The sequence below is a fragment of the Puma concolor genome, chromosome E2 (assembly GCF_028749965.1).
Source record: "Puma concolor isolate L17-30 chromosome E2, mPumCon1.1.hap2, whole genome shotgun sequence".
Lineage (NCBI taxonomy): Eukaryota > Metazoa > Chordata > Mammalia > Carnivora > Felidae > Puma > Puma concolor.
In genome coordinates this window covers 59,317,183-59,339,692 of record NC_141681.1, presented here as the reverse complement: position 1 = coordinate 59,339,692, position 22,510 = coordinate 59,317,183, and the positions used below count along the sequence as shown (strand labels likewise).

Below are 22,510 nucleotides of genomic sequence, written 5' to 3'. Positions count from 1 at the left end.
TTTTAATTTTTTTTTTTTTAACGTTTATTTTTTTTATTTTTGGGACAGAGAGAGACAGAGCATGAACGGGGGAGGGGCAGAGAGAGAGGGAGACACAGAATCAGAAACAGGCTCCAGGCTCTGAGCCATCAGCCCAGAGCCCGACGCGGGGCTCGAACTCACGGACCGCGAGATCGTGACCTGGCTGAAGTCGGACGCTTAACCGACTGCGCCACCCAGGCGCCCCATATGTGAAATTTTAAAAAGACAACAGATGAACATGGCAAAAGGGAAGGAAAAACAAGACAAAAACAGAGGGAGGCAAACCATGAGACTGTTAAAAACCAAGAACAAACTTAAGGTTGCTGGAGGGGAGGTGGGTGGGGTAATGGGCTGAGTGGGTGATGGGTATTAAGAAGGGCACTTTTCGGATGAGCACTGGGTGTCATATGTAAGAGATGAATCACTGGGTTCCTCTCCTGAAACCAAAATGGCACTGTATGTTAATTAACTTGAATTTAACTTTTAAAAAAAGACTAGATGGAACAGTCTCAAACTATTTTTACCATCATTGAGAAGACACAGATGAAGAGCAGAATATAAAATTGGAAAACAATGTTGAGGACACTTTGTCAGATGCAATGCACAGACTGAAGTACTTGGGGAACAGGGAGTCTGGTGGATATGGTGAGTTCTGGAAGGAGAGCAGTGAGGAGGATATTGGGCAGCCATCCAAGGGGTCACTGGCTGGGAATTTTGCAGAGATGGAGACAGAACAGGAGACTGCTGGTGTGCACAGTATACCCATGACATCTGTGTCTTGATATTTCGTGGTGGAGTTCATAGTGGGAAATTTCTCAGTTTTTCCTCATTGAGGATGATATTAGTTGTGTGTCTTTTGCATATGGCCTTTATGATCTTGAGGTATGTCCCTTCTACCCCTACTTTCTTTTTTATATATTAAATATAATTTATTGTCAAATTGGTTTCCATACAACACCCAGTGCTCATCCCAACAGGTGCCCTCCTCAATGCCCATCACCCATTTTCCCCACTCCCCCACCCTCCATCAGCTCTCGCTTTGTTCTCAGTATTTAAGAGTCTCTTACGGTTTGCCTCCTTCCCTCTCTGTAACATTTTCCCCCCTCCCCCTCCCCCCATGGTCTTCTGTTAAGTTTCTCAGGATCCACATATGAGTGAAAACATACGTTATCTATCTTTCTCTGCCTGACTTATTTCACTTAGCATAATACCCCCCAGTTCCATCCACGTTGCCGCAAATGGCCGGATTTCATTCTTTCTCATTGCTAAGTAGTATTCCATTGTATACATAAACCACATCTTCTTTATCCATTTGTCAGTTGATGGGCATTTGGGCTCTTCCCATAATTTGGCTATTGTTGAAAGTGCTGCTATAAACATTGGGGTAGAAGTGCCCCTATGCATCAGCACTCCTATATCCCTTGGGTAAATTCCTAGCAGTGCTATTGCTGGGTCATAGGGTAGATCTATTTTTAATTTTTTGAGGAAGCTCCACACTGTTTTCCAGAGCAGCTGTACCAGTTTGCATTCCCACCAACTGTGGAAGAGGGTTCCTGTTTCTCCACATCCTCGCCAACATCTATAGTCTCCTGATTTGTTCATTTTAGCCACTCTGACCAGCGTAAGGTGTTATCTCAGTGTGGTTTTGATTTGTATTTCCCTGATGAGGAGTGACGTTGATCTTCTTTTCATGTGTCTGTTGGCCATCTGGATGTCTTCTTTAGAAAAGTGTCTATTCATGTCTTCTGACCATTTCTTCACTGGATTTTTTGTTTTTAAGGTGTGGAGTTTGGTGAGTTCCTTATAGATTTTGGATACTAGCCCTTTATCTGATATGTCATTGGCAAATGTCTTTTCCCATTCTGTCAGTTGCCTTTTAGTTTTGTTGATTGTTTCCTTTGCAGTGCAGAAGCTTTTTATCTTGATGCAGTCCCAATAGTTCATTTTTGCTTTTAATTCCCTTGCCTTTGGAGATGCGTCGAGTAAGAAATTGCTGCGGCTGAAGTCAAAGAGGTTTTTTCCTGCTTTCTCCTCTAGGGTTTTAATGGTTTCCTGTTTCACATTCAGGTCTTTCATCCATTTTGAGTTTATTTTTGTGAATGGTGTAAGAAAGTGGTCTAGTTTCATTCTTCTGCATGTTGCTGTCCAGTTCTCCCAGCACCATTTGTTAGAGAGTCTGTCTTTTTTCCATTGGATACTCTTTCCTGCTTTGTCAAAGATTAGTTGGCCATATATTTGTGGGTCCAAATCTGGGGTCTCTATTCTATTCCATTGGTCTATGTGTCTGTTTTTGTGCCAACACCATACTGTCTTGATGATTACAGCTTTGTAGTAGAGGCTAAAGTCTGGGATTGTGATGCCTCCCACTTTGGTTTTCTTCTTCAATATTACTTTGGTGGGGCACCTGTGTGGCTCAGTTGGTTGAGGGTCTGACTTCGGCTCAGGTCATGATCTCGCTGTCTGTGAGTTCGAGCATCAGGCTCTGTGCTGACAGCTCAGAGCCTGGGGCCTGTTTCAGATTCTGTGTCTCCCTCTCTCTCTGCCCCTCCCCCACTCATGCTCTGTCTGTCTCTCTCTCTGCAAAAATAAATAAACATTAAAAACTTTTTAAATTTAATAATACTTTAGCTATTCGGGGTCTTTTGTAATTCCATACAAATTTTAGGATCGCTTGTTCTAGCTTTGAGAAGAATGCTGGTGCAATTTTGATTGCTATTGCATTGAATGCCACACACTTCCAAAACTCAAAGGGAAGAAATAGAAAATTTGAACAGATGCATAACCAGTGAAGAAATGGAATCAGTTATCAAAAATCTCCCAACAAATAAGTCCTGGACCAGATGGCTTCCCTGGGGAATTCTACCAGACATTTAAAGCAGAGATAATACCTATCCTTCTCAGGCTGTTCCAAAAAATAGAAAGGGAAGGAAAGCTTCCAGACTCATACTATGAGGCCAGCATTACTTTGATTCCCAAACCAGACAGAGATCCAGCAAAGAAAGAGAACTACAGGCCAATATCCCTGATGAATACGGATGCAAAAATTCTCAACAAGATACTAGCAAATCGAATTCAACACCATATAAAAGGAATTATTCACCATGATCAAGCGGGATTCATTTCTGGGCTGCAGGGTTGCCTCAATACTCTCACATCAATCAATGTGATACATCACATTAATAAAAGAAAAGAACCATATGATCCTGTCAATTGATGCAGAAAAAGCATTTGACAAAATACAGCATCCTTTCTTAATAAAAACCTTCGAGAAAGTCGAGATAGAAGGAACATAGAAGGAACATCATAAAAGCCATTTATGAAAAGCCCACAGCTAATATCATCCTCAATGGGGAAAAACTGAGAGCTTTCCCCCTGAGATCAGGAACACAACAGGGATGTCCACTGTCACTGCTGTTGCTTAACATACTGTTGGAAGTGCGAGCATCAGCAAACAGACAAGAAAAGGAAATCAAAGGCATCAAAATTGGCAAAGATGAAGTCAAACTTTCACTTTTTGCAGACGACATGATACTGCACATGGGAAACCTGACAGACTCCACCAAAAGTATGCTAGAACTGATACATGAATTCAGCAAAGTCGCAGGGTAGAAAATTAATGTAAAGAAATCAGTTGCATTTTTATACACCAATAATAAAGCAACGGAAAGAGAAATAAAGAAACCGATCCCATTCACAACTGCACTAAGAACCATAAAATACCTAGGAATAAACCTAAACAAAGATGTAAAAGATCTGTATGCTGAAAACTATAGAAAGCTTATGAAGGAAATTGAAGAAAATACAAAGAAATGGAAAAACACTCCATGATCATGGATTAGAAGAATAAATATTGTTAAAATGTCAATAAAATATTTTTAAAGGCAGAAGAGGAAAAATAGAAGAACAAACAAAAGAGGGGACAAACAAAAATAAAATGGGAAATCTAATAACAATCTTATCAGGAATTACACTATATGTAAATGATCTAAATACAACACTTAAAAGACAAAGATTTTAAGATGGGCTTAAGAAAAACAACTATATTAGTTTTGCTTCCCAATATAAACACTGGGAGAGGGACAAAACATAAGAGACTCTTAGATATGGAGAACAAACAGAGGGTTACTGGAGGGGTTGTGGGATGGGGGGATGGGCTAAATGAGTAAGAGGCTTTAAGGAATCTACTCCTGAAATCATTGTTGCACTATATGTTAACTAACTTAGATGTAAATTAAAAAAAAAATTAATTAAAGATTAAAAAAAGAAAAACAGGGGCGCCTGGGTGGTGCAGTCGGTTAAGCGTCCGACTTCAGCCAGGTCACGATCTCGCGGTCCGTGAGTCCGAGCCCCGCGTCGGGCTCTGGGCTGATGGCTCAGAGCCTGGAGCCTGTTTCCGATTCTGTGTCTCCCTCTCTCTCTGCCCCTCCCCCGTTCATGCTCTGTCTCTCTCTGTCCCAAAAATAAATAAACGTTGAAAAAAAAATTAAAAAAAGAAAAACAACGATAAGCAAAACTCTATTTGCAGTCTATAAGAAATTCACTTCAAATATAATGGTGTAAATGGGTGAAAAGCAAAAGAATGAACAATGTGGATGAATCTTGAAAACATTGTGCTAAGTAAAAAATCCAGACACAAAAAGTCGCATATTGTATGATTCCACTTAGATGTACTAAGTAGACAAAGTCACAGACATAGGAATTGGAACAGAGATTGACAAGGGCTGGTGGCAAAGGGACATGGGAGTAATTATTTAATGTGTAGGGAGTTTCCATTTGGTATAATAACAGTGTTCTGGAAATGGATAGTGGTGATGATTATCTAAGATGGTAAATATACTTCATGCCACTGAATTATATGCTTTAGTGATGGTTAAAATGGTGAATTTTATGTAATGTAACCACATGAAAAGGTAGAAGAGGGGTGCCTGAGTGGCTCAATTAGTTGAGCATCTGACTTCAGCTCAGGTCATGATTTCAGAGTTTGTGAGTTCAAGTCCCACATCGTGGTCTGTGCTGACACTGCAGAGCCTGGAACCTGCTTCAGATTCTGTGTTTCCTTCTCTCTCTCTGTCCCTCCCCCACTCACATTCTATTTCTCTCTCTCAAAAAATAAATAAAAACATAAAAAAGTAGAAGAATGAAAAATGTACTATGCAAACATTAATCAAAAGAAAATTTAAGTGGTTGTATTAGTTTCTAATTGCTGTTGTCATAAATGACCACAAACTTGGTATCTTAAGATAACATAAATTTATTATAATTCTGGAGGTCAGAAGTAAATAATCAGTCTCACCAGTATAAAGAAATAGGGGGGCATCCACCTACTCTATCTTCATCCAGAACTGGAACTCTGAATGCAACTGATTTCTAAATATTGACCATGTATCCAGTAAATCTGGAATTAAAAAAAAAAATTTAGTTAACATACAGTGCAATCTTGTTTTCAGGAGTAGAATTTAGTGATTCATCACCTACGTACAACACCCAGTGGTCATCCCAACAAGTGTCCTCCTTAATACCCATCACCCATCTAGCCCATCCCCCACCCACCTCCCTCCATCAACCCTGTTTGTTCTCTAAAGAGTCTTTATGGTTTGTTTCCCTCTCTTCTCTCTCCCTCTATTTCCTATATGTTCATCTGTTTTCTTTCTTAAATTTCACATATGAGGGAAATCATATGATATTTGTCTTCTCTGATTGCCTTATTTCACTTAGCATAATGCATTCTAACTCCCTCCACGTCACTGCAAATGGCAAGGAAACTTTTTAATTTGGATAATACATCTTTATATTATTTTTTATCTTCTGTGCACACACCTGTGTAATCTTGAAGCAATACAATTATTATTCTTATCCATTTCAGTGCTTATCACTTTGTTTTGCTTCATTTAATTGGTTGGTACCTCCAATTAAATAAATTCAATGCCATGCTGAATACAAATGGTCATAGGAAACATACTTGCATCATTTCCAATCAGAGAGAGGACTTTGAGTTCTCACCTTTAAAAATGATTGGCTAAGTGGTGATTGCTAAATATGCCTCTGTAAGTTCTAAGAAACAACCTTTTATATCTGATGAGTTTTTATTTTCATGATGAATTGTTGGTGTATTTTATCAAAAGCTTTGTCTGCACCTGTTGAGATTTCTTCATTTTTAAATTTTTAACTAAAGTACAATCATCTACATTGATATATTAGGTTCAGGTGAATAGTATAGTGATTCAACAATTACATGCATTATGAAATGCTCACTATATAAAGTGTAGTTATTTAGTGTCAGAAACAAAATTTTTACAATATTATTGACTATATTCCCTATGCTGTATTTTTCATCCCTGTGGCTCGTTTATTTTCTAGCTCGAAGTTTATGCCTTTTAAGCTCTTTCATTTTTTTTTTCAACGGTTTTTTTTATTTATTTTTGGGACAGAGAGAGACAGAGCATGAACGGGGGAGGGGCAGAGAGAGAGGGAGACACAAAATCGGAAACAGGCTCCAGGTTCCGAGCCATCAGCCCAGAGCCTGACACGGGGCTCGAACTCACGGACCGCGAGATAGTGACCTGGCTGAAGTCGGACGCTTAACCGACTGCGCCACCCAGGCGCCCCTTAAGCTCTTTCATTTGCTTCACCCATCCCCACCCTCTTCCCCTCTGGCAACCACTAGTTTGTGAGATGGTCATTTTTTTTTTAACTTATTCTGTTAATGTATTGGATTATATTGATTGATTTTTAATACTTTAAGCTATTCTGTTCTTCCTCTCCCCTGCAAAATCCAGTATGGTCATGATGTATTGTCCTTTTTATATACTGCTGAATCTTATTTGTGAATGTTTTGTGTAGAGATTTACATCTAAGTTTATGTGAGACATCGTTCCGTGCCTTTCCCATTCTATAAATTCCTTTCCAGGCTTTGGTGTCAATATTTTCCTAGCCTGATAAAATATTACTTCCTTTTTTTTTTTTTTTATTATTCTCAAGAAAGGCTTGTGTAATTCTGGTGTGTGTGTGTTTTGTAAGTGTTTGGAGGAAATTGCCAATGAAGCCTCCTCAACGGACACATGTATATATTACAAGATGATTATCACTATGGCATTAGCTAACACTTCCATCCCATAACATAGCTGCCTTTTTTATATGATGAGAACATCTTAGATCTACTCTCTTTGCCGCATTCAAGATGATACAGTATAGCTATGGTCACCATGCTGTACATTAGATCCCCAGAATGTATAATCTTAGAACTAACTATATATCTCTTAATCTTATACCTATAATCTTGACCAACACTTCACCATTTCTGCACCCCCAGACCTGACAGCCACCAATCTGCTCTCCATTTCTGTCAGTTTCCTCACACTTCAGTTGGGGGGTGATTTTTGATCACAGAGTCAATGCATTTAATGTATACATAAGGTGATACATATTTTCTACTTATCCTTCATCATTTTGGAAACTTGTATTTTTGGGGATTGTGTTCATTTCATCTACATTTTCTAATATATTGGCATACAATCGATCATCATGTTCTATTACTGATTTAAAGTCTGTAGGATGTGATGCCCTCCTGAAAATGATAATGGGTGCCCCCCACTCTTGGCCATTTTGACTAGGATTTATAAATGTGATTGTTTTAAAAAATGAACACTTTGGGCTTTATTGATTCTTCTTTATTTTTTGTTCGTCCTCATTAGTAGCTACTCTTATCACTATGATTTCCTTCATTTGGAATAATTTGCTTCTTTCCTCCTCTAAATTCTTGGTATGATAACTTGGATCATTGACTTTTTAGGCTTTTTTCTTTTCCTTTCTTCTTCTTCTTAAAAAATTACATCCAAGTTAGTTAACATATAGTGTAAAAATGATTTCAGGAATAGAATTTAGTGATTCATCACTTACATATAACACCCAGTGCTCATCCCAACAAGTGTCCTCCTTAATGTCCCTTGCCCATTTAGCCCCCCACCTCCTCCCCGCCAGCAACCCTCAGTTTGTTCCCTGTATTTAAGAGTCTCTTATGGTTTTTCCCCCTCCCTGTTTATTATTATTTTTGCTTCCCTTCATGTTCATCTGTTTTGTATCTTAAAATTCCACATCAGTGAAATAATATATTTGTCTTTCTCTGACCCACTAATTTTACTTAGCATAATACCCTCCAGTTCCATCCACATAGTTGCAAATGGCAAGATTTCATTCTTTTTTGATTTCCGAGTAATACTCCATTATACACACACACACACACACACACACACACACACACACACCCACCCCACATCTTCTTTATCCATTCATCTATCAATGGACGTTTGGGCTCTTTACATACTTTGGCTATTGTTGATAGTGCTGCTGTAAACATTGGGGTGCATGTGTCCCTTTGAAACAGCATACCTCTGTCCCTCGGCTAAATACCTAACTAGTACAATTGCTGGGTCATAGGTTAGTTCTATTTTTAGTTTTTTAAGGAAGCCTCCATACTGTTTTCCAGAGTGGCTGCACCAGTTTGCATTCCCACCAGCAATGCCAAAGAGAACCTCATTCTCCGCATCCTCGCCAACATTTCTTGTTGCCTGAGTTGTTAATTTTAGGCTTTTTCTTTTCTAATACGTTCGTTCCTGGTTGCTAATTTTCCTGCGCCATAGGTCTGATGTGTAACATTTGCATTATTCAGCGTAAGCATTCTCCCATTTCCATTTTGGTTTTCTTATTTCACTCACGGATTATCGAGAAGTCTGTTGCTTTATTTCCAAAATGTAGGGGCTCTAGCTATCTTTGATGGCAGAATCCGGTCACTCCCAGAGGGTCCCAGGAGTTCTTACTGGTCTATGTTAGGAGTCCAGGCTGGCTGGGGCCATTAGGCGGCCTCCGTGGGCAGCTCCTGCGCCTCCTGGGGTCCCCGCGGTCCCCTCCCTGGAGTGTGGGCTGTGGGTCCTTCCTGGGCTAGCGGATGGCCAGAGCAGCATACACGCTGGGCTCTGCTGGAGGCTCCCCGGCTCGGGAGGAATGGGGTGCACTCGTCTCCCGTCTGAGCGTCAAGCGGTTCAGCTGGGCGTAGGTCACATCTGGGGGGGCGTCAGATGCGGCAGCCTGCAGTGGGCGGAGGGAGAGGGGAGGTGTGTGGTTGGGGTGGGGCGAGCCTGGGAGCCTGGAGAAGAGAGGACCCACCTGACTGTCCAACTGCCTGTCTTCCTCTGCTTCTGTGTCCGGCAATCCCCCCCACAGGGGGGAAGGAGAAGTGGCCGGTCCCCGACTGAGTCTTGATCTTGAGTGGCTCACCTGGGCATACGTCGTTCCTTGGGGGTCTCCATCCTCCGCGTCCTGCTGGGGACAGACAGTGAGGGGGAGATTCGTCTCCTTGATTCCACTGGACAGCCTCGGTGAATTTTCCACACTGTTGCCAGAGTGATGCTTTCGAACTTTTAGGCAGCTTAGGTCAATCTCCTGGTGGACTCCTCAGGGACTTCCTGAGCCTTGGGGCATCTGGGTGCTTCCTACGGCTCTGAATCTGTTCCTGACACTGTTCCTTGCTCATTTGGCTCCAACCACATGGCCGCCACCCCCACCTTCCCGAAAACGCATGTTGCCGCCTAAGGACCTTTGCGCCTGCTACCCTCACCTCCTGCCTTATTTTCCCCAGCCACACTTTGCACTCCAGGACACTGCCCACTTCCTCGCATACGGTCTGTCGCCCACAAGGTGAGCTCGCCGAGCGTGGGTCAGGTTTGCTCACTGTCGTGCCTGCAGCACTAGGTGGGGCCTGGTAAACGGTGGGCTCTCCGTGCACATTTGCCGGGCAAATGAACGAATGGGGCCTAGAGACCTGCGGGTGATTCCTTTCTTCACGCACCCTCTTGAGACCCGGGCGAGCACCCCAACAACCGGAAGTCCGACGGCGGGTGAGGACCAGTCAAGGGGGGCACGTGGGAGGCCCCGCGAGGTCACGGCAAGAGGCCCCGGGGTGCCCAAGGAGGGAGAGGGCACCCGTGGGACACCGCCACGACCGGGTGGTGTGAGGACACAGGAGTGTCCGTTGGTTTACGTTTGGCACCAGGAGGGCCCTCGGGGTCTGCACGGGAGCAGGGGTCTCACCCGCTGGTCCAGCTCCACCCCCTCCTCGGGCTGTGCGTCTTGCACGGCGGCATCTGCTGGGGCAGAAAGGGGGGCGTAGCTCTTGGCAAGGTCCCCTGGGCTCACACCCCACCCCGCGGTCCAGGGGCTCCAGTGGCGGGTGAGGGGCCGAGGCCACACGTGCAGGAACGCCGTCCTCACTCCCAGCCCCCAGCCCCTCCCAGCCCCCACCCCCCGGGGCGGCCCCACTCCTCTCACAGAGGGTCTCCTCCTGGGTGGCGGCAGCTGGCCCGGAGCTGGGGAGGAGATGGGGTGTTAGGGGGCACAGACGGGCAGGCGGGTGGGGGCCCGGGGGTCTGCGGGCACGAGTTACCTGTCCTGCAGGCCTCTGTCCTGGGGCTCTGGGTCTGCGGCCCCTGCAGGAAGTTGGGAATCAGCCTCCCCCTGGGCTGGGAGGTTACGGACCCCCGCCACGTGATCCCAGAGGAAAGGAACCCTTCACACATATTGCCCGTGTTTCAACATCTCCCGAGACGGAAGAGAAGAAAACACCTCCAATTGGCACATGGGTGCCGACCTTAGGTGTTTTCTTTCTAGCCTCTCCGACGTGAGACTCTGCAGAAGTGTCTTTCCACGCTGGCCTTTCCCGCGTCTGGTTTCCCTCTGGCTGGCGCCCTGAGCCACTCTCCATCCACCCGCGGGAGAGCCACCACCCCCTGGGGCTGGTCACCCCCGTCCCTTCTCACCCGGCTTCCTGCCTTTGCCCTGACGCCGGCGACGGACGAGGAGGACGACGAGGAGGCAGAGCAGCAGGACGAAGGCCCCCGCGGCCCCGATGAGGACGTACAGGTACCGGTTGGGACCTTGGGCAGAGCCACACCGTGAAGGAGCCAGTGATGCCATTTAACTGGGCGCCTGCTGTGTGCCAGGCACGTGCTGGGCTCTGGGCATTCACCTCTGACCCTGTCAAGGGTCACGCAGCAGGGGACTGCCGCCCCCCCCCCCCCCCCCCCCCCACTCCACAGACAGGAAAGTGAGGCACACGGAGGCTGATCACGTGTCCCAGGTGGCCCAGCGTGGAGGCGGCAGGGCTGGGACTGGAACCCGGGCTGTGGGTTCCCTGCGCTCTCCTCATGCTGCCCCCCCCCAGGCCGACACCAGCTTGGGGCTCTGGGCTCCTCATCTGCAGGCGGGTCTGTCCCAGCGTCTTCGTCTGGGGCCGAGGGTCCTTCCAGATTCCCCTCACTACCTGAAGGCCCCCAGCCATTGTCCTCCCGCCCCTCCCCCTCCAGGGTCATCCCACTGCTGCAGAGGGCCAGGTCCCCATAGAATCCCGACCCGGAGGGGCTTCCCCGTGAGCCCTCCTCTCCCCCCGGAAGGGGGCCGGAGCCACGGCCAGAACTGAGGGGAAATCTAATCTGGGCCACGACTCTCTCCTTTACACCTGGGGAAACTGAGGCCCAGGCAGGGGAGGGGCGTGTCCTAGCCAGTGTCTCCAGAGGTGTCTGAACTGACGGTGTAACCAACCCCTGCTCCCATGGACCCACCCGCCTCCTCCTGACAGAGACCTTCACTTGCCCGCAAAGGCTCCTGGGGTCAGGGAGGGTGGGGGGTGGGCAGAGGGGGCTGCCTCTTCCCCAGCTGGGCCCCCACCCTCTCCCTCTGCCATGACCATCCCAGCCCTCCTCCCCCTGGCCTCAGAGCCCCTGGAGCCTGGTGGCCACCCTGGCATCTCTGAAACACGGGAAGGAAAGCCCTGGACAGAAGCCACTGTGACTCACCAGCTGTTGAGCTGGGATCTGTGGCTGGGGGGCCGGACTCTCCAGAGGATCCTGGGGGGAAAGACAGTAGTAGAGGAGGGGGCTGGAGTTTCCCTTCAAGACCCTGTCTCTGCTTACAGTCTTCTCCCTCATGTGCCCTGCGGCCCCCAGGGCCCTCCTCCTCCACCTGGAGAATTGTGGTGACGGGGACAAGGAAAGGGGCAGGGAGGGAGGGAGGGGCGTGTTTCCCTCCTGTGCTCTGAGGGGCAGACCCCTAGGGTGACACTTCCCCTGAGCCCCTTCCATTATGTCTCAGCCCAGGGCTCTCTTGGGCACAGGGCCCTGAAGACAACATTGGGACACAGAGGGACAGGGCTGGGGCCCCTCACCTGAGACCTGGAGCTCCAGGGGGTCACTGGGGTGTGACAACAGGTGGGGGCAGGTATTATATGAGCCGTAGCACCTGTAGGTCCCCCCTTGGGCTGAGGTCACAGGATTCATGGAGAATTTGGCCTGGTAATGCCCAGCTCGGTACTTTGATCTAAGACGCAGGGGAGGGTCGGCTGCCCCCTCCTTGGACAGAAGGAAAGTGTCCACAAAGCTCCAGGACTGACACAGCAGGGTCACGTTCTCCCCTGAGGCCACCGTGGGTCCTGGCTGCACTGAGAGGGAGGGTGTGTAGGAGAGCTGTCCTAGAGAGAGGAAGGCAGGTGAGGGGCTGTCCATCCTTGCTCTGAACTGAGTCTGTCTGTCTGTCCTCTGAGTCTCTCCCCTTCCCCATCCCATCTCTCTGTCTCTCTCCCTCCCTGGGGACCCCACACCCCTGATCCCAGCCACCACCACCTGGGACACCCCCAGCAGGGCCTGTGCAGAGTCTGGGGCCCTGACTGAACCCGTGTCCCCTCACCTGTGACCAGGATGTCCAGGGGGTCACTGGGGGCCGACCACTCGGAGGAGAGGTTGTGTCCACCATAGCACATGTACCGGCCCCCGTGGGAGCTGTTCACTGGGCCCAGGGGGACGTCGGCCCCCGAGAGCCCAGCCTGGGGCTGCCGGCTAAGGTGCTGGGGAAGGTCATGTGCCGCCTCCTTGTACAGAGCGAATCTGTCATAGCCGACGTTAGAGCGACACTGGAGGGTCAGCCTCTGTCCAGGGGTCACGACGGGGCTCTGCTGGGTCAGGAGGGAGGGCTTCCTGGACATACCTGGGAGACAACCAGTCATGGATTGAGGAGCAGATTCTCCCCAAACCTCTCTTCTCCTGTCCTGACCCCCAGGTCTCAGTGTCTCTCACATTCTGTGTCTCTGACCTGTGAGATCCCGTGTCCCCCTCACCCCACCCTCTGATCTGGGGCTCCCCTGGGAGCAGAGCCTCCATAACCTGTCTGGTGGTCAAAACACGGATGCAACAAAAATCAGACTCCCTCACCTGAGACCAGCAGTTCTAGGGGGTCACTGGGGTATGACCACAACTGGGGAGTGTTGTTGAAATAGCCATGGCATCTGAATGTCCACCTGGCGCTGGGGGTCACAGGGCCCACAGGAAACAGGGCCTGGAACTGTCCACTGGTGGGTTGCTGGGAGTCCAGGGTCCAGACGGGTCTGGGTTCTCCTTCCTTCATCAGGACGAACCTATGGAATTCCGTCCATGAGGTGCACTGGAGGGTCACCTTCCCTCCTGAAGTCACCATGGGGTTGGGCAGGGCTGAGAGACGGGGTTTGGCATGGGAACCTAGGAGAGGAGGAAGGGACACATTAAATAGGACCCAGATCCCCCCCACAGTATCCCCAGGGCTGGACTGTGAGAGGGAGACGCTCTGGGAGCAGACCCCCTCCCTGAGGGCAGAGCCTGGGGTGGGGACCCTGAGGGGGCTCGCACCTGTCACCACCAGCTCCAGGGGGTCACTGCCCTCTGAGGAGCCAGTGGGGCTTTGACAGGAACAGTGATATCGGCCTGCATACTGCTCTGTCATGTATCTGATGGAGAACTTGGCTTTGTTCCCAGGCTCCAGTGGCTTCCGTCTGTCCCAGGGCATTGGGTGTCCATCTTTATCCAGATGGAACTCGTGGGCCTCCAGGATTCCCTGACACCAGATGGTCACAGTGCTACCCCAAGGGACCACAGAGCCTGGCTCAGCCCAGAGGGAGGGTGCAGGGAGGGTCCCTGGAAGGAAACAGAGGCTGGGTCACAAGACCTTCCCCATCCCCAGTTCCCAGCTCAGCCCCAAACCCCCAGACGTCCCCTCTCCATCTGCCCAGAACTGCTGTTCTCCATTCCCCGCTGCCTGGTGGGTGACCCCCGTCCCCAGTGAGGAGGTGGGATGGAACACCTGGGGACACACTCACCTGCCTGCGCTCGGGTCCTGGGTCCCACACTCAGCCCTGGAAAAGAGTTCCTGTGAGAGGGTTGCCCCAAATCCTGAGCAGAACCTCTCCTTCCCACGAGCTTCCTGTGCTTGGGGTCTCTAACAGCCCAGGGCCTGGCTGTGACGCAGGTTCCTCCCAGACTAGGGCGTCCTCTCCCCTCCTGAGATCTTACCGAGGAGAAGCAGGGTCGTGAGGGTGGGGGTCATGGCGTCTCCTGCCTCTGTCCCTGCTGTGCAAATGGAGGGGCCTTGGTGCCCAAAGGACAGGCAGAAGCACAGGGTGTGGCCACTCGGAGGCTGGTCTGCCTGGTCATGGGGTTGTCACATCAGCAGCCAGGCAGGAAGGGGAACAGCCTGGCCGTCATTTCCCCAGGGCTGAGGCTGGAGAAGGCAGCAGGCTTTGCAGATGTTTCGACCACATCCGAGGCCTCACCTGATCCATAAACTGTTGTCTTCCTGGCCTGCTACCCCCTCGTGACCCAAGCTTCAACACGTATTTGTTAAGTATTTGCAATGTATCTGGCCCAGAAATACATCGCAGGACAGGACTGATTCAAACTAGTTTGCAGAGCTCAGACTACCGAAACAAAACCCCCAGACTAAAAAAGAAACATATTTTAAAACGGAGTATCTGGTGTATTATTTTCCTGTTGTGTTTTTACCATAACCAGTCACTACAAGTTAGTGGGCAAAACTGTGAAGATTTACAATGGTACAGTTTTGGAGGGTTGAAGTCCAAAATGGACACACCTGAGCTAAAATCTGGGGGTCCTCAGGCTGTGCTCCTTATTTTTTTAATGTATATTTTTGAGAGAGAGAGAGAGAGAGAGAGAGAGAGAGCGAGTGAGCAGAGGAGGGGCAGAGAAAGAGGGAGACACAGAATCAGAAGCAGGCTCCAGGCTCTGAGCTGTCAGCACAGAACGCGACGTGGGACCTGAACTCACGAGCTGTGAGTCATGACCTGAGCCAAAGTCAGATGCCCAACCGACTGTGCCACCCAGGTGCCCCAGACTGTGTTCCTTCTAGAGGCCCCAGGAGTGAATCCATTCACATCTTCCCTGCCATCTTCAGGACATCACATCACTCCACCTGCTCTGGGGTCACTTCTTTGGCTCTGACCCCCTGCCTCCTTCTTTCACTCATTAGGACCTTTATGATGACTCATGTCCAGACATTCTGTGTCTACTGGAGTCCAGGAGCACCCCAGAAGGTCTTTCACAAAGGAGACTAGTTCTCTACAGAAATGGCATAGTGTGGTTCCAAAATCTCTAATATCTATGCCCTCTTTCATCCATATAGTTCTCTGCTGAAGGATGTTGACCTCATCTGCCACAGGTGCTCCAAACCCCACTGCATGTCTTGAGTCATGCAACTCAGGCCAGGGCCCACTGCAAGGGTTTCTCTTGTTTCTCACCACTCAAAGCCAACAGCCTCTCAAGACACGCAGTAAGTGGGTGGAGGTCGCAAGCCCAGGGAGCTGTATGTTGTCTCCACGTTCCCAAGTTGGCCCACTAGGGAGTGAATTTTTGTCTCCTTAGCAGGAGGATGAGACGGAGCAATGAGTCTTCACCTTGGGTGGGGTATCTCAACATGCCTCAGGCAGCTGTGCTCCTAGAGATTTCACCGAGGCAGCAGGAACCTGAGATTTGGGGAGATTTCTTTCCCACACTCTTACAAAGCACCTAGAAGAGTTGCTACTTCCTGTTTCACAGATCCAATCAGCACGGTGCGTTCCTGTGTGATATCTTGTGCAATGCAGGGGCAGTCACAGTCCCCACAGCCTTGATAACACAGGGCTGGAGACATAACGTGGCCCCGAATGTGGACAGTGACAGCGTATAACTGGCCCTGATGGCTAACCGCATACTGAACCTGATGGCTTTTACAGAAAGAGCCAAGAAAATAAACCCACCAATCAGGAGCTGCACAGCAGGTGCCAAGGGGATTGGTGGTTTTTTTCTATGGGCCTTCAGATGGAGTAGAAGTGGAAACTGGAATGACCTGACACACAAGAGCCTGCTTCTCCAAGGCCCGTCTGTGCCTTCCCTGAAAACCAAGTAGGCAAGTTGAGTGGGGATGTCTGAGACACCTACCTCTGTATCTTTTTGAGTCCTCGATAGCGGTGCAAATCTGTGCAATCTCTTCAAGAGTGCAGAATTACTGGGGTCCCTGGGTGGCTCAGGTGGTTGAGCGTCGGATTTCAGCTCAGGTCATGATCTCGCAGTTCATGAGTTCGAGCCCCATGTTGGGCTCACTGCTGTCAGCCTGTCAGCACAGAGCCCGCTTCAGATCCTCTGCCCCTCCCCCGCTTGTGCTTTCCCCCCAAAAATAAATAAATATTTTTTTTTAAAGAGTGCAGAATTACCTTCGTTCCACTATTTCGGTAGGGAGACGTGTTTCCAGAGCCTCCCACATGGCCTTTCCTTTGCCAAATCTCTTACTCCACGTGTCAGAAAACCACTGCCCGCTGTTGAGGATATCTGTGCCGCCTAAAGATTCCAGAACTAGAAAACTAACTACAAGGGTGGGTTCAGGGACCCACTAATCACACCTCCTCTTTATGCCTTTACTCTCACTGGCCCACTCAGACATCAGTAGTTTGGGGGTCTCCAGAAGTAATTGAATATTTATAACCAAATGGTAAGGTCAACAACGTATTTTTAGGAAAAAAAAAAAAATCCGCAGGAGACTAGAGGTTACTATTTTACCAGTAAAGAAGGCAATGGCATTGTTCGTAAGTGAGGGGAGACAAAACGCTCAGAAACTGAAAAGCCTGCACACAGGGCATGGAGATACCGTCCGCTCTCAACTTCCAACACACGTTCCAAAACGTGAATGTGCATGAGGCGCGGGTCCTAACTTCCTCCTCTCTGGAGAAACAGATTCTCCTGGAAAGAGCTCTTCATCCCCATTTCTCCTATGCAGAAATTCTTACTCTGTTACTTCCCATTTCAGGGTAGATACCAGATCTGAATCTGCCTCTCTTGGTGAGTCTCCACTCCTATCTCGGCCTAACCGTCTCCTGAATCCCTCCCCGCTAGGCTCCCCTTCACCTACAGATCCAATATAATCTCACCTGGTGTCTAGGACTTTCATGGAAGTGACTACTTTTGCACTTCAAACCGGTTTTATGCTATTCACACATAGATTGTCTCTCCCTGCCTCGTAAATAATTGTCCCTGACAGGGTAGGGGGTGCATCTCAGAATTTGTTATAATGACTCTGTAGACAAACAAAAGGAATTCAGCAACAAATTGCCCCATGGAAATCTTGGTTTTTAAATTTTTGGTAATCTTTATTTATTTTTGAGAGAGAGAGACAGAGCACGAGTAGAGGAGAGTCAGAGAGAGGGAGTCACAGAATCCAAAGCAGGGTCCAGGCTCCGAGCTGTCAGCACAGAGCCTGATGCAAGGCTCAAACCCACAGACTGTGGACTGTGAGATCGTGACCTGAGCCGAAGCGGATGCTTAACCGACTGAGCCACGCAGGCGCCCCACCCCACCCCCGCCACGGAATTCTAAGCCACATCTTCTCAGTGCTGAATCATCAGCAGACCTCACACTGTGCTCCAGCACGTGAAAGATAATAAGTGAACATTTATACAGCAAACACATTATTAATGCTTGGATAATATTTGCTTAGTTGATCGCCAATGCTTAGTTTAAGACTATTTGTGAATGAATAGTAAATTGGTAACACACCACCAAGAAGATAAATTTGAGGGGAATTTTAAAGTAGAATTCAAGGGGGCGCCTGGGTGGCTCAGTCAGTTAAGCGTCTGACTTCGGCTCAGGTCATGATCTCACGGTTTGTGGGTTCGAGCCCCACGTCAGGCTCTGTGCTGACAGCTCGGAGCCTGGACCCTGCTTTGGATTCTATGTCTCCCTTTCTGTCTGCACTCCCCCTGTTCATGCTCTGTCTCTCTGGGTCTCTTAAAAATAAATAAAAATGTTAAAAAAATAAATAAATAAAGTGGAATTCAAGGCTCGTTCTAAAAGTACAAAGTGATATCATAAATATGACTCACTTTCCTTCCCCACAGAGTACAGCAGTGAGTTTCACAACCTCAGTGACTTTCCTGCCGGCCCCGGGCTGTGTGGAGGGGCCAGGGGACAGAGCCTGGAAGGCCACGCTGAGCAAGAGGGTGCATGAGTAGGCATCATTACCCTCCACCTCTGTCCACATTTTGACACTGAAATTTTACAGGAAGCAGAACAGCTATTTCCCCATTTGTCAGTCCCTATAGTGGTCCCAAATGTGATGTGGACTTCTCCTTTCTCAGGTAACCATTTCTACCTGTCATAAGCACACAGTTGTGCATTGCAGGCGCTGTCCAAATGTGCCACCAAGTGAAGAGTGCCCGGAGCCAGGTTCGGAGCTGGACAGTCAGAAGGTTTGTGGTTCCTGCCCAGGTGACCGGCTCCCCCTGCACTTTGGTGGTAGACGTTGAGTACCTTTCCTCGCAGCTGCTGGTCATGGCTGGGGTGGTGAGTGGAGAAGACTGAGGGCTGATGAGGAGGGGTAGGCTCTGCAGAGGAAGAAACCATGGTGCATACAAAAGAATTAGTTTGTCCGACGGCACCTCACATTTAGATTCGGGCTGTACATTTTGGGGTGGAGTACCACTCCAGCGACATTGTCCTCATTTTCTCTTAGTGGGGATTTTTGCTTTCGGAACTTGCTTAACTTTGGCACCCCCCAGGTTTGTCCACAGTGAAGCTGCCATTAGCCCTTTGTAATCAGTCACTGATTTGTGGGGAGCTAGTTTGAGACTAGGTACCTATCACGTTCCACCATGAAATTTCCACCAGTTGATTCTGTCAGCCACTGACCATCACGCTGAAGCAAATGCCTTCTCTTCTCCCAGAGGTATTCATTTTTATATAAATAATATTGTGGATTTCACTGTTTTCAAATGCCTATGAAACATAGCTGGAGCTCCTGGTATTTCTTTCTTTTTAAAAATGTGTATTTATTTATTTTTGAGAGAGAGCCCAAGCAGGGTAGGGGCAGTGAGTGAGAGAGAGAGAGAGAGAGAGAGGGAGAGAGAGGAACCCAAGCAGGTTCTACACTGTCAGCACAGAGCCTCATGTGGGGCTTGAACTCATGAACCATGCATGAGATCATGACCTGAGTCAAAATCAAGAGTCGGCCACTTAATGGACTGAGCCACCCAGGGGCCCCTCCTAATATTCTACAATAAGCAGCGGCATCTGGGCTTTCTGATTCCCCCATATCTTCATATTGATATCTGATGTTCTTACAGCGCCATTTTTTCTTCTCTTTACTAGTATGTTCTTTTCATTTAATAGTTCACCCTAAAATCCGCTTTATGTAAAGATAACTTTCTTGCAAAAGGGTGAAATTGGACCACTTTCTTAACACCATGCACAAAAATACACTCAAAATGAATTAAAGACCTCATTGTGAGACCTGAAACCATAAAAATCCTAGAAGAGAACGCAAGCAGTCATTTCTCTAAAATTGGCCATAACAACATTTTTCTAGCTATGTCTCCTCAGGCAAGAGGAAAATTAAATTGTTGGGACCACATCACAGTAACAAGCTCTCATAGCAAAAGAAACCATCAACAAAATAAAAAGGCAACCTACTGAATGGGAAAAGATATTTGCAAATAATGTGTCTGATAAAGGGTTAATATCCAAGATATATAAACAAACTGAGGGCTGATGGGGGGTGGGAGGGAGGGGAGGGCAGGTGATGGGTATTGAGGAGGGCACCTTTTGGGATGAGCACTGGGTGTTGTATGGAAACCAATCTGACAATAAATTTCATATATTGGGGAAAAAAAAGAATTTACACAATTCAACACCAAAAACACAAATAATCTGATTAAAATGGGCAGAAGACATGGGTAGACACTTTTCCAAAGACGACATCCAGATGGCCAACCGACACATGAAAAAATGCTCCATGTCACTCATCATCAGGGAAACACAGATCCAAACCACAATGAGATACCACCTCACACCTGTCAGAATGGCTAAAATCAACAACACAAGAAACAACAAACGTTGGCGATGATGCAGAGAAAAAGGAATCCTCACGCACTGTTGGTGGGAAGGCAAACTCGTGCAGTCACGTGAAAAACAGTATGGAGGTTCCTCAAAAAGTTAAAATAGAATTACCATATGATCCAGTGATTCCGCTCCTGGGTATCTGCCCAAAGAAAATAAAAACACTAATTTGAAAAGACATATTCATCCCTATGTTTACTGCAGCATTATCTACAAAGGCCAAGATATGGAAGCAACCCAATCATGGATAAGGAAGCTGTGATGTGTACATAGACAGATACACACAATGGGATGTTACTCAGCCATGAAAAGGATGAAATCTTACCATTTGCCACAACATGGTTGGACCTAGAGTGTATTGTGCAAAGTAAAATAAGTCAGATAGAGAAAGCCAAATGCCATATGCTTTCACGTATATGCAGAATCAAAAAAAAAAACACAACCCAAAAGAAATGAATAAGCAAACAGACAAAAAGCAGAATCAGATCTATAAATACAGAAAACAAACTGGTGGTTGCCAGAGGGGAAGGGAATGGGGGTGGGGGGTGGGCAAAAGGGGTGAAGGGGAGAGGGAGGCACAGGCTTCCAGCTGTGGAACAAGTAAGTCATAGAATAAAAGGTACAACGTAGGGAATCTGGTCAATGATGTTGTGATGGCATCATGTGGTGACAGAGGGCAGCTACACTTGTGATGAACACAGCCTATCATACAGAGGAGTTGAATCACTCTCTTGTGCACCAGACACTAATGTAACGTTCTGGGTCAACTATACTCTAAAAAAAAAAAAGAAGATAATTTTCTGTTGTCTTTTACCTTTTCAGTTTATCTAGCTTGATTTCCCACTAGTTCACCAGTACAAATAATGCTTCAATTAGTAACCTTGGGATATATCTTCTCATATTTTGGAGGGCATTTCCTGGGCAAAAGCGTAATTTGCATATGGTGTTTTGGTAAATAATGACAATTTCCCCTAAATGTGAACTGTCCAATTTCTTTTTCCACAAAAAAGCAATCCCTTTATTTTAAGGAAATTGTTATTTCCCAAAGATATAGAACTTTGAGGGTCTGGGTTCAATTTTGCATTCCTACCAACAATATGAAAGCATTTCTGTTCCTTCTCAGATTTGTAAAACCAACTTGGCAAGTTTCTATTTTTTGCCAAATAGAAAAAAATAACATTTCGGCTTAGTTTAAATTTGCATTTTTTATAGAAGTAAATCTGAACAGACTTTTGTGTTAAAGTGCCATTTTCTTTTTTTTTTTAATTTTTGTGCTGTAAAAGAGTGTTCATTTTCACAGGCATTGGATTATTCCTTTTGTTGTTGTGAAATATCCTGAATATTTATTTTTATTATTTATTATTTTTAAGTTATTTTTATTTTTATTTTGGTATTTTAAAAAATTCCATAATAGTTAACATACAGTGTTATACTAGTCTCAGGTATACAATATAGTGATTCAACACTACTATACATTACCCAGTGCTCATCATAGTAAGTGCCATTTTAATCTTTTTTATTAATTTCCTATTCACATAGTTTGCCATGTGTCTATTTTTCTTCAATAATTGACATCTATATCTATAATGTTCATATACATGTGTATGCATATACATATAAATATACGCAGAATCTTTGATATATGTTATAGATATTTGATTTTCCACCTATGTTTTGACTTTTTCTTATTTTTTGTGTCATGAAAAGAAGTTTATTTTAATTAAAAAGTTTTCTTAATGTTTATTTATTTTTGAGAGAGACAGAGATGGAGCACAAGCAGGGGAGGGGAAGAGAGAGAGGGAGACACAGAATCTGAAGCAGGCTCCAGCCTCTGAGCTGTCAGCACAGAGCCCGATGCGGGGCTTGAACCCACAAGCCGTGAGATCATGACCTGAGCCGAAGTCAGACACTTAACCTACTGAGCCACCCAGGTGCCCTAAGATAAGTTTATTTTTATGTAGTTCTATTTCCATTATTTTCTTGGCACTACATCTGCATTTTGAGTTATATTTTATTTTTTTTAATATTTCTTTTTTATTTTTCTCAGCTTTATTGAGAATTGGCATATAACTGAATTACATCTTGAAAGTCATGTTTACTTCACATGCTTTTGTGGGTCATTTGTTCACCTATTTTATGTTTAGGGTTTTTTTTTTATGTTTGTTATTTATTTTGAAAGAGAGAGAGAGAGAGAGAGTGAGAGAAAGTACGTGAGCATGGGAGAGGCAGAGAGGGAGAGAGAGAATCCCAAGCAGGCTCTGTGC

General features: G+C 46.8%; 1 protein-coding gene across 2 annotated transcripts; it reads right to left on the bottom strand.

The window, feature by feature from the left end:
• Positions 1-8,735: 8,735 nt before the first annotated feature.
• On the bottom strand, positions 8,736-20,689 carry LOC112850916 (leukocyte immunoglobulin-like receptor subfamily B member 3). 2 transcript variants are annotated; one of them, XM_086690681.1, is made up of 14 exons: positions 16,574-20,689; positions 14,382-16,473; positions 14,189-14,224; positions 13,722-14,006; positions 13,272-13,574; positions 12,751-13,047; positions 12,233-12,535; positions 11,865-11,915; positions 10,830-10,946; positions 10,457-10,499; positions 10,342-10,379; positions 10,105-10,157; positions 9,181-9,336; positions 8,736-9,102 (listed from the first exon to the last, which is right to left on the bottom strand). In XM_086690681.1, the coding sequence occupies exons 2-14, from the start codon at positions 14,413-14,415 to the stop codon at positions 8,956-8,958; spliced, it is 1,863 nt and encodes a 620-aa protein (XP_086546807.1). In that variant the 5' UTR covers positions 14,416-16,473; positions 16,574-20,689; the 3' UTR covers positions 8,736-8,955. The 2 variants fall into 2 exon arrangements, with proteins under 2 accessions (XP_086546807.1, XP_086546808.1); XM_086690682.1 differs by lacking the exon at positions 16,574-20,689 and having other exon boundaries at positions 10,105-10,160; positions 14,382-14,508.
• Positions 20,690-22,510: the final 1,821 nt, after the last annotated feature.